This window comes from Tachypleus tridentatus, chromosome 13 (genome assembly GCF_004210375.1).
Source record: "Tachypleus tridentatus isolate NWPU-2018 chromosome 13, ASM421037v1, whole genome shotgun sequence".
NCBI classification, from domain to species: domain Eukaryota; kingdom Metazoa; phylum Arthropoda; class Merostomata; order Xiphosura; family Limulidae; genus Tachypleus; species Tachypleus tridentatus.
Genome location: NC_134837.1, coordinates 31205398 through 31218009, shown reverse-complemented (window position 1 = coordinate 31218009; position 12612 = coordinate 31205398). Strand labels below are relative to the sequence as shown.

The following is a 12612-nucleotide window of genomic DNA, read 5'->3' as shown; positions in this document are numbered from 1 at the left end:
ACTTGATATGGTTGAGTGCAAAATAGTTTATCAAAGCCTACCTCCTCTACTTTTAAAATACTGCAGCAACATAATTTAGATGATGTATAAAATGACAAAGCCAACTTTTATAAGCTTTAATAAAAATCAAAACAACTATGGAGGAAATTGTTCATGAATATCTATTCTTTTAAAAACACAAAAAGCATGCTTCTATCATTTTCTTCTAATTTCTACAAAAGTCTCTGCTGAATTAGAAGCCAATTTAACTGGATATTATAGCTTTCATATAAGGCATCAAAATAGGAATTTGTGGCTTGGTGAAATAACATCAACACTTTATCTCATTTGTTTACTTTTTTGTGATTCCAACTTCACTTCAAGCTTCCTATCAGCCTCCTCTATTTTTTTAACAATCCCTATTCTCCCTTTTCAAATTAACAACTTTCATTAATCTTGTTCCTTTATGTTTCTCTATGATACACCATTTTCAGCCAGAGTTTTAATCTCTGTTTTAATATATTTTTACTGAAGTAATTACATTTATACCATATGTTACTGTTTCAACTGATTATGGAATTTAAAAATCCCTTGAAATGGAACACAATTTTTGTACAAAGCATTTTATATGAATTTAAACAATTACTAATAAAAATGCTCAATGTAATATGATTTAATACAAATATAACAAAAAAATTATATACACACATACAGTTAATGATGTGTTGGCATCCCCACTTCATAGTATTATAAATTCTACCCTGTCTTGATTTCAGTATCTGACCAAAAATGAAATTATTTGATAAACTAAATATTTCACGTGTAAATGTTTTTCAAACTCCAAACCTGAACTATCAATGTTGTCCTCTATCCACTTTTTGGTTCCTTGAAAATTAAACTTTCCTGCTCCAGACAGCAAAAAAACTAAATTGAACCTGAAGAATGTAAAAAACTAAAATTTAATCTCAACATAGAAATAATACATTAAAAAAGATTAATTCACAGCTTAAAATAAAGTCTTAGTATCTTACACAAATATAACAAAAACAAATTTTTGTTTACTACTATTCAAATAAACTCATCCAATCTAAGAATTTTATCTGTGTAAAACACAAATGTGAACAAAAATATATATACACACACATAACATTAACTTGTGTAACTTATGAAAACTTTTTATCAACACATGAACCAATAATTGAGAAAATTACGAATTAACTGTACATTTCTTTAATGCTGGTGTGCATTAGTTTATGCAGTGTCTCCTTGAGACAATAACTTGGAGATGAGAAATAATGAAATACAAATGTGAGGTTACAATGCAAAACAGGAAGTTCTGATATATGGTACTTTTGTTTTACTCACCACAGTAAACCTATATTTAAATATGATTTGTAGAATATGTAGCACGGCACTAATTCGTTCCTCTGAATTATTCAATGAGCTGTTTAAGATAATAAATATGAAGCCTATTATATCATACTATTCAGTGGTGAACCAAATGACAAACTGTGATTCATGTTTGTTTTAGGTTATTAAAGATTTAAATTTCAACAGAATACAGTTGAAAATCCCTGAAGTTTACTTTATGAATACCATAATAATGTTTGAATGTGCTTGTAAATACAGTTCTAGATAAAATAATTTATTTTTGCTGCCCAAAACATAAAAGGAAATTTTACAGCAAGATACAGAATGAAATATTCACATACAACTCTTTAATATTAAGATCAATTTGAAAAACCATAAACCTGTAACTTATCAGAAAATTATATCTTGAGATTATTGTACATATTTGATCATCAGCATCACTTATTTCTTACATTTGTAATATATAATTTCATAGTTAACTCATTTCCATCAGCAACCATGTTTTCACTTAACCAAGTTATTAAATATATTTTACATACAATTAACTTTGTTTCTGATAATAGTGAACAATATTAACCTTGGATGTGTTCTTGAGCTGGTGTATAAACGAGACAAAAGTCGAGCAAGTTCCAATAATGCAGCCACCCCACTTCCATTAGAATCAGCCCCATATGCCAAACCCTAGAAGATATCAGATTTGTAAGTTACCTTAAAATAAGCCATTTTCCTTATAATTCAATAAAAATGAAATGCTTTCAAAATTACTAAAGTGCACTTAACTTGTTCAGCAAAAGAAAAAAATAAGTATTCACATCTTTAAAAGATACCAATATAACAAAACCAAGAAAGACAATAATCAGAAAAAGTAATATAATAAAATCTTAATTGTACAGAAAAGCACTCAGAAATAAAACAGCAACTTAAACATAAAGTTACTCTTAGAGGTAACAAAACCACCTAAAGACCAGAAACCAGATTGACACAAGTGTTACTTAAGACATAAAACATATACTTCTGGTACTAATTTTTTTTTTTAACATTCTATCTAATTAAAATCAATAACTTCAATGCCACTGTAGTCCCTTCATTTTTTCCTTCTTACAATATAACTGTTTAAACAAACAGCATGAAACTTAGCAAACATTTACTAAATAGTATCTCACTATGGCTTTCAAAAAAGTCAATTTGATTTAGGCTAAGGGACATTTTAAATAATTTAAAACAAAAACATTTCTAGGTATGAAAAAAACATTAAATGAAAATACAAAAATATTCTCAGAACTGTGTTTGCTCCTAAGTTTTCTAAGCTTTACACTAAATTCTGCTCTTTTTCCCTGCAGAAGTTGCATCTGATTTTATCTCAGGAAACCATAAAATATTCTCACACCACTTTGATTGTAAACATTCTTGTATATCATAATCTGCTCTATTCAGTGGTATTAAAACTTTGCCTTTAACTATTTTCAAAGCTGTTATTAATTAGTTGTTCCCACCCTTTTAGGACCTTGTGGCATGTGATGTGAACAAATGCCTATAATAATCAAACTTCAGATAAAGGAAAATTCATAAAAAAAACAAAATTTGGTTGATTATATTCTTAGAGAATGACAGTTCCTTAGCAAATAAATGTTTATGTTTAGGGATTGTAATAAAAAAAAACTAAGTTTAAAAATCTTTCATACTTTGATTTGTGAATTACATTAAATAAATGTTACAAAATGCTGAAATATCAATTATAAAAACTTTTTAAGTAAAAAAATATTTTAAATACTTACACTGAAACCCACTAAACACCAGTACTGTTTAAGGAAAACTTGCTAAATATAAGAATGATAAGAGCTGGCTTTAAAGTGTTGAACAGTCGAGGTGGGCCAATATATCCCATGTTGTCATACAATATTATGTTATACTAAAAAATTGCCTTGACTTCAACGAATAGTAATTGTACATTACACCATTAAAGATAAATAACTTTATCATAAGTTCTAATTAATGCAATATCTCTGGTCACAATTAATAGTAATTAAACAATGCTTAGAATCTGTCATGTTCATTTCAAGATTTTTCATCATTCACTGATGTGAAGTTTTAATGTGTAATAATCTTGTTTCTGAAAATAATTGTCTCATTCTATTTTACTGTTGGGTGAAAAAAAAATTAATTCATGAGTTAATCATAATAAAATATAAAGTGATGGCAAACCTATGATATGCATGCCCAAGAATTGTCAAGAATTATCCAATATTATGTAGATTTGTAAGTTGATGTTTTTACAGATTTCTCCTTACATTTAAATGACTTGAACACAAAATTACAGGGACCTGGCAAAACACTTGATGTTGTGTTTAATAACATAAAAGCTTTTCAAATTGAACTGAAAATTTTTAAATGTGATATTACTAATGGCACTTTTAAATATTTCCCAAACCTTAAAAAGCACATGACAGATCTTGAAACCATGAGAAAATATACATTCAGAACTTGCAGATACAATTTTTAAGCATCATTAATTCAACTTCTGAACAATTTTCTTTAAGATTTAATAATTTCAGGTAATTTAAAGAAACTGCAAAATTCATAAAGTATATAGACAGTGTAACATTAAACAAACTGAATTTGGAAATGTTGCAGTGGATTGACTTGGATAATTTTGAGATGCAACTGATTGATTTACAAAGCAGCTCAATTTGGATGTAAAAATTTGTTGACTTAAGAGCTGAACTAGAAAATATTTAAAGATCAGTTACTAACTGAAATAATGGAGAAAATGGGGTTCTGAAACTCTAGAATTCTATTCCTTAAACTTTTGACTGTCTGAAAAATGTTAATGTCAATATTAACAGTATTTTCATCAACATATTTATGCAAGTCATTATTTTTAGAGATAAATTTTGTAAAGTGTAATCATAAAAATAGATTTGCTGATGAATCTAGTGCTGCATGCATAGCTCTCAAAACAACCAAGTACAACCCCGATATAAAATACGTCATCGCTGATGCAGCAGCAAAAATCTCACTAACAGTAAAATGTTTATTTCCCTTTTCTTGTTTTTTTTTGTTGTTGTTGTTGTTGTTACATAATATAAACCAATGGAAATAATTTCACAAAATGCTTTCTATTAATAGTAAAACAATGAATAAATGCAAATAACCAAGAGGACTCCTTTTTTCCTTAAAAAACTCCATTATTATTGTTACTAATTCATTAATTTTTTTCTTCTTAATTACTATAGTTATTAGTAACATGCAACTCCTAAAGCTGTTTCATTTAAAATAATTCAGAATAATAATAAATGATAATCTGCTGCTAACAATTACCATGGGCAAGTGAGATAATTTTTTAGGTTATCCTCAATTTGGGCACACAAACTCTAAAAAGATTCACCATCCCTGAAATAGTATTCTCACATTGATTATAATGGTATAATTTGTTTCTCAAAATATCATACTATTAAAGGTGCAAAACACAAAAGAAAAACAGAAACTTCAGTGTTTAGAATTAAAAATTATATGACATTTAAAATCACATTTAGATATGTTCTTTTTATATCTACTTTTAAATTACGAACTTAACTCAAAAGTTGAATTAGAATCTACAACTTGGTTCCAAACTTATTGAGATAAATTTATAAAACAGTACTCCAATAAAATTTTGAATATGAACATAATGACACAACCTTTGACCTGTGATCTGTTGATAAAGGATCAAAATCATAAGACATTATGGATCATTATCAGTAAACATACTTCTAACTACTCAAATGTCATAATAAACTAAAAGAACAAAGATAGGTAACAAATCTTCTATCCCAAAGCTTCATGGTTTTAAACAAATTTATAGTAATAACATATACCATGAGTTAATGTCAGTTTATATACTTGCAACCACTTACTGGGCCTATACCATAAGTATCATAATAAATTACAACATTAAACAACTGTTCTTACATCTCAAAATATTGTAGCTTTAAACAAGTTTAAAGTCTTAACCCATTAATACAAGTGAATATACCCACAAACACTTACTGGAGCAATACCATAAGTGTCATAATGAGCTACAAGAACAATGGTAGGCAACTGCTCTTCTATTCCAAAACCTGACAGTTTTCCCTAAAAAACAAATTAACAAATTCAAAACCACAGAAATTTGTAACTGCATTGGGTACTGTAGCTAAGCCTAAAAGTAAATAATTAAATGTCTATACATTTATAAGACTTAACTTTAGATAAATATTAAAAAATTAACCATATTTTGATTAAAACCAAGCATAAAGAAATATGTAAAAAGAATAAAAGTATCCATAGTATTAAGTGAAATTTAAGTTTTTTTTCCACAAAGATACAAAATATCCTGTATGAAGTATCAGCTTTGGCTTTACCTCAGATTACTCAAATTATACATGAAAACTGTAGACACATAAACAGAAACAATTTTATTACTTGACACTATACTGTTAGTATTGGTGACTAGATAACAAAGATTACATATTTTATCAAGCAAAGTAATGAATTGTTCTACATGCACACCAAAGTTCACTGTTATCTTTGAGAGGAAGGTCCAGATATTGATAATCTAAACAGTTACTAAAAAAAAGCCACTTTTGCCTTTAAAAACAACTTCTACACATATACAAATGTATAGATCACACATTCGAGAACATTTTAGTCATATGCATGTAATAATAGCTTTATTAACAAAATGTCAGGATTTTGTTTTTTAATATGTGTACTGGGAATTAATAGAAAAATTCAAATGAAAAAGTCTGAAAATGTTTCCAGAAGATATTTACATAAAATTTCAAACAAAAATAAACAGTTAGTATGATTTAAAATATTTTATAATTTGGAAAGAGAAACGAATACAAGAACAACAAAAATAATTACTATATGAACCTACCAGTACCTCAACCACACCATCTAGAAATATGTCAAAAATCAATGGATGATTTCACTACACCAATACATTGTTTAGGAATTTTTTAAACACTGAAATATAAACATGAATACTTTTTTGTGCAACAACAGCCTAGCAGAAGCTTTCAACATTGATAATCTCAAGAATTAATAAATAAGAGTCTTTGACATCCACTAACCAACATAATCAGCACAAAGTTACACTCTTCACACACAACCAGGTTCAAATTCCTAATCAGTGCAAACCTTGATGCAACTAAAATATCAAAATTCTTAGCCAACAAAGGTTGATAGAAGTGTGTTGAACAATTAATCCTATACTAAATTCTACCATGCCAAACTACTTCTTAAAGGAAATAGCTGCTTGCTAGCTTCTTTCTACACAGTTAATACACTGCATAGGGTACCATGACAGTTATATCAGTACATTCATTCAATCAGAATTCTTATATGCCCTTTGTACAAATATATTGGAATTCTAAATATAAGTATTCTCTTCTTAGCTCATTCAGTTGTCAAAAATGACACAAAAAATTAGCCCTATAATAAAATGGAAAGAATGATAATATATTCTCTTGTCCTGACACAATACTGTATAAAACCTAAGTAAGGTGGAATCTTAAGTCAGTTTTATTGATAATTCTACATATTTCATATACACAATAAAGGTAAACCACGATGATGTAAAATAAAAGAAAGAAAAATACATACTATAAAGTTTACATACCTAAAGACCTTAAAAAATATTAATATTCAAACATTTGTTGGTACAAAAATCAAGAGATGTAATGACATATTCCCAGTGATTTTACGCAACACTGGTAGTGAGAACATTTGATACATACCTGAATGTTTGTGACCTGAATGTCACTCTGAGCTTTGGTTTGGCTATTAGACACAACCAGCTGAAAACCACTAGCTGATAAAGTTCCCCACAGTTCTGTAATGTTATAAATAAATCAAATTAGAGAAACTTTTAAAAATTTATGATAGAGTATTTTCATAAACTTGTTAATCAAAATGGTAAAAAAAGACTGAAGAAATACAAAGAAAAGAAATACCATAAACTTAGGATTTTAAATATGGGATCATTCATTATATATTTAAAATTGGCTGGTATTGGTAGAGAAAGCACTAGAGGAGCTAACAACGTTTTGACCTTCTTCGGTCATCGTCAGGTTCACAATGACCAAAGAAGGTTGAAACATTGTTCGATCCTCTAGTGCTTTCTACCCATACCAGCCATTTTTAAATACATAATTTTCTCTACAAGTGGGCTTTCTCATCATCATGGGATCATTCACCTCAACTGACAAAAAGAGGCTAATATTAAACTATATTCATCATATTTTGAACATAAAATTTCAAACATTAAAATGGAATTACCTTCTGCAGCTGATCCAGCTTGTTTTCCACTTGAAGACTTTTGTACATTTCTATATATCTCTGTTAATTCTGGTGTTTCTAAACTAAAATATACAGGTATCTGTACTTCTTCCTCTAGCAGACTTCTCTCAAGCTCCATAATATGCTATTAACAAACACACAATACATTAACGTACAAAAACATGGTGATATAATGTTAACAAAGGCATGATACCTTAAAAAAACTAAATGTTTTAAAAAAGTTTTTATTTAATGAGAACAAAAGCTGTGTATGTTAAACACAACATTTCTTTCACCTTTATGTGCATTCTCCTCCATGTATCCAAGTCAGCAGTGTAATGATGGTAAAACATCAGTATTCAGATCAACTTTAAAAGGTAATAGCAATTTTACACCTCTCATATTCACTTACTCTAAATATTTATTTGACATTGCAAACTAGTTCCAGAAAAGAAAATGGAATCTTTGATTGACAAGAACCATAAAACCTATCAGTAAATTATTTTTAAATGCAAAATATATTTACTTCACTTATGCACTTGTCTCAAAAACATTAATGCATTAACACACACACATACAGAGATAAATTAATTAATGAAGAGAGAGGAAAATATGCATATATGAAAAATGCAGCCACAATATAAACATCCAACACCATGACAAATTATGAGTCATCATGTAATGTACCCTGGTTTGTAGAGGTACTGGTGGAAGTAATACCCAAATTGTGTTGGGTGTACACCAGCTGTTCAGTTAACCTCAACTTTGCCAGCCTCATATGCTCATGAGAGACAAAAAGGAGCAGATATAAGTGTTCTAGTCCACAATGTTCCAAATCTTTACCACCATTTGCTGTCTGCAGCCAGATGTAAGATGGTTGCTCACAAAAAATAATGAAATAAAAGCTACAATAAGAAATAAATAATTAGAATACAAAACATCAATGGGTAAAACAGCAAAACTATTGTTAAAACTGGCATTCCAGTTCCCAATATGAAGTTTGGGCATAAATACCAATATATTAAGATATAACTACACTAAGCCTAACAAATATTATAAGTACAGACCCCATTTTCCACCCTTTCACACTACTATTTAGATCATTAATGATTCTAAACAAATCCACACAGTAGCAGGTGTTATATTGGGAAGATGATATAACTACATTAATCTACTTATATACCAACATGTACTGACAAACAGCCCCTCAAATAACAAACCTGTTTTTCTTCTGGTTTTAAACTGGAAAAATTTGTTGGTAGAAGAGCTAATAAACCACCAGCTCCTTGTTGGACAATTTCTTCAAAGTGAGCATGAGTTAGATCACGCAGCCAAGCAATCACACATCTTCTAGTATATGTTTGTGACCCTAAGGTCCGTGCTTCCATGTTCACAGCAGCACTACGACATCCTAGAAGAAGACATGCCAACATTTATCCAATAAATAAAGAGGGCAACTGCAAAAACAATGGTATATTGTAACCTACAGAAAATTTAATAAATTAAAAAATATTTTTATGAGCATGGTTACAAGAGTGATTTAAAATGTTATTGCAGATGGTAAAAACTGATTACCTAAAAACATATGTAATTGTAAAATTTATTACAATTAAACAGAATACTACTTATGCAAAACATTTGCTTATTTACTAAAGCAATGATTACATTGATTTATGTTATATTTTTTTAAATCAGTATCATACTCAAACTATATGTAAACAAATTTCAGAATAAACTCGTAAATGAATTTTACATAATATTAAGCAAACTGAAGGATGCTAACATAGTTCTATGAACTCTCCAACCAGTGTGAAACGTTAGAAATCTAATTACTCATAAAATATCAAAACTGGCTTTCAAGATATTGCTCTCAATCAGCTATAAACAACAGTAAAGATAATCCTACCATGACCATGCCTATCATAAATATTGACTTAAAATGTTAATTTATTGAATGCATTGGTGTACATTGAAAATAACTTGCTACTTATTGTAAAATTGTCTGCTGAATTGTACTGCACTTTGCTATTTTTCTAAAAGTTACTATCAGAGTAAAAGTATCCAAAGCTCTAATTTTCTTGTTTTATGGTGGAATCACTACTCTTTCTTAGATACATCTGTGGCTTTTAGAAAAAAAATGTGGATAACTGAAACTCATTTAACTCAAAACTACTTACTGTAACTTATCTTTTTTTCAAGTTCTGCCTTATACCCTTTACAGAAAATAAATAAACTAACAAGAATGAAAACAGAACACATTACTCCAGAACTCGATTAACACTGCCCCAATAGCTCAGGATAAGTAAAAAAATACATTTAGACAAGGCACTGATGTGACTAGTGGCTTGATAGTATTTTATTTTAATTTTTTGATATACTATACCATTTGTTTTGGTGATTTTTCATATTAAAACAAGAAAACTAATTTATCAAACTCAATATATTCACACTATTTACTTCTTTAAGCAGATAAAGAATTGAAGAGCCAATCAGAAAATTATTTTCTCTGTCTACAGATTAATATTAGTTCACTGCTCAGTTTGTTTCAAATACTCTATAACGTTCAGTATTATCTTACCAATCCAAAGCATCTTTGAATATCACACAAATAATAATTAATCTATTATTCATTAAATGGAGAAAATATTAGAATTTCAATGTCAAAAATTAAGGAGTTTTTGTTTTGAAAAAACAAAAGGTCTCTTAGGTAGTTCATGTGGGGAACAAACAACAGATTTGAATTATTATTTTAATACCTCTGATTGTGAATCCACAATGGACCAATTAAGAATAATGTGGGAAGATGAGAAACAGAAGGGATGGGAGTTGGGAGAGAAGCCATATTCTCACTCTCAAGCAGCAAAGGTTATGAGAAAGAAAGAACAGTCCAGATAGAGCAGATACGTGTTGTGATAAATGTATGAGAAGCATGAATGATAAAAAAGTCAGATCTACCTCTATGCAACCTAGCAGGAAAAGAAAGTAGATCTTATTGGGGAAAATAGTATAGTAAACAAGAAACCAACAGTTCAAGGGAGATCCAGAAGAAAACCAGCAGAACCTATGAAAATGAAATGTGTTTGACAAGGAAACTCTTCAGCCAGAAACTTTCAGTAATGAAAGATCCTGATCAAAAAGAAAGGCAAAAACTGGGAAAGGTGAGAAATGGTAGGACAGGAAGAACAGAATCCTTGCCAGATAGACCAGTGATAAAAAGTATATCAATGGCATTGGTAAACTGATATCATAGCAGAACAAACCAAACAGGAAGGAAAAGAAACAAAACACAGTGCCAAGCCCAGACATCTTCCAAGGGACTTGACAAAAGTCATGCATAAAGCCAGAGGATAGGAATGGTGGGATGAAAGGTGTCCAAGTAAAGTTGATGATGGAGTGATGTAGACTGAGGTAGGAGTATAGGTGATGAAATCTAAAGAGGTTTCAGAAGAGTAACCAAGCCAATATGGAGCAACCAAAATAACTCAACATAAATTTTCACATGCATGATGGGTAAAACTATATATCATGCGACATGATGCATGGGAAGGGGAGACAGATTCAAATGGCTACAGTAAGGATGTATTGTTAGGATATTAAATATAGCTATCTACATCACACAGTAAAACAATTTTTTAAAAATAAGATAAAAACATTAATATATATATTTGTGAAACTTATGTTAAAACTGGGAACTTCTTGTAAGTAATTAGGCGGCTTGGCAATCATGCATGCAGACAAATGACTACGGGTATCTATATTAAGAGGCCTTGACGTTAGAGAAGGTTCAAAGAAGAATAAGTACAATGATTCCTGGAACTGATAGGTTGAGATCTTCTGTCTTGTTCTCATTGACAAGTGCTTTATTTTTTCAACAGACTAACAAATCTGTGGACAGATTCTTATCTAGTCTGATAGAGACTGCAACTTAAAGGTAATTTAGGAAGAGAAAAAAAAGGTTTATTGTTAAATATATAGAGATCATGGTTGGATTTAGTGATTAGTCTTTTATCTGCTGAGTGAGATTGAGAATCAGAACATCACTGATGAACAAAAAGTCCTCTTAGTGTCCCATAACTTATTATAAACACTATCTATGAAGAATTCTAAATCTTGGTTCCTATACAAGTCACACCTCAGTCTACAAAAACACAACACAGAATGAAAATTATAATAATTTGAGCACATTAAAGCTACCAATGTTTACACTTATCATGTACAGAGTTCTCAATAACTCAGAACACAAAGTATTTCACATAGATATTTCGATTTTGAAGTTCATAGACAAAAATTGTCATACAGGTACATTTACATATGGATAATTTAATTCAAGAATGCAAAAATATAAAAAATATATTAATTTTACTGTTCCAATGCTCTTATTAAGTTTAATCTCCAATATTATGCACAATAAAGCAGCTTTAGAGTTGAGTGCATACATACAAATCAAACTTCACCATTTAAATAAAATTAGCAATTTTTACTTTATTTCAACATTGTTCAAAAATATATCAAAATTTCTCAAATTTAAAAAAATTAAATTAGTATAGCTTACATACAAAGAAAAATCGTTTTAAGTGTTTGAACTTTGATCTCTACATTGCTCAAAGGGTTATAACCTGCAAACAATGCTCTCTTAGGTTTTCTAGATTTTGTTTGCCAGTCCCAAAGTAAAGACTTATATTTACTCATAACCCATCACCGTTAGAAATACTTTTTCATATTTTATCTCTCATGACTTTCCTCTCAGTGATTTTATTTGAAGTACTACGCTGCATGTAGAATCTTTTTATGATATCAAAGCACAAGGGCTACATAGTACATAACAAATCTTAGCCTTAGATTGAATACATATAGAACTAATGACTAAAAATGATTAGAAGGAAAAGATTCTTGTATGTCTATGTCAATGTAAAGTTAATGTAGTGAGGTAAGCAGAAATATATGTTTTCTAAAAAGTAAGTA

At 29.4% G+C, this 12612-nt stretch overlaps 1 protein-coding gene across 4 annotated transcripts in view; it reads right to left on the bottom strand.

Annotated features, from left to right (window-relative positions):
* Positions 1 to 12612, bottom strand: part of LOC143236419 (BOS complex subunit ncln) — a 49233-nt gene that overhangs the window by 35586 nt on the left and 1035 nt on the right. For all 4 annotated transcript variants that reach the window (XR_013019552.1, XM_076474682.1, XM_076474683.1 and 1 more), the window contains exons 2-7: positions 8871 to 9061; positions 7651 to 7795; positions 7110 to 7204; positions 5377 to 5460; positions 1928 to 2031; positions 826 to 914 (exon numbers count right to left, since the gene is read on the bottom strand). Coding sequence is in view for 3 of the 4 variants with exons in the window: in XM_076474682.1 (XP_076330797.1) it covers positions 826 to 914; positions 1928 to 2031; positions 5377 to 5460; positions 7110 to 7204; positions 7651 to 7795; positions 8871 to 9061 (708 nt within the window). In the remaining variant the exon portion in view is untranslated. The remainder of the gene's footprint in view (positions 1 to 825; positions 915 to 1927; positions 2032 to 5376; positions 5461 to 7109; positions 7205 to 7650; positions 7796 to 8870; positions 9062 to 12612) is intronic.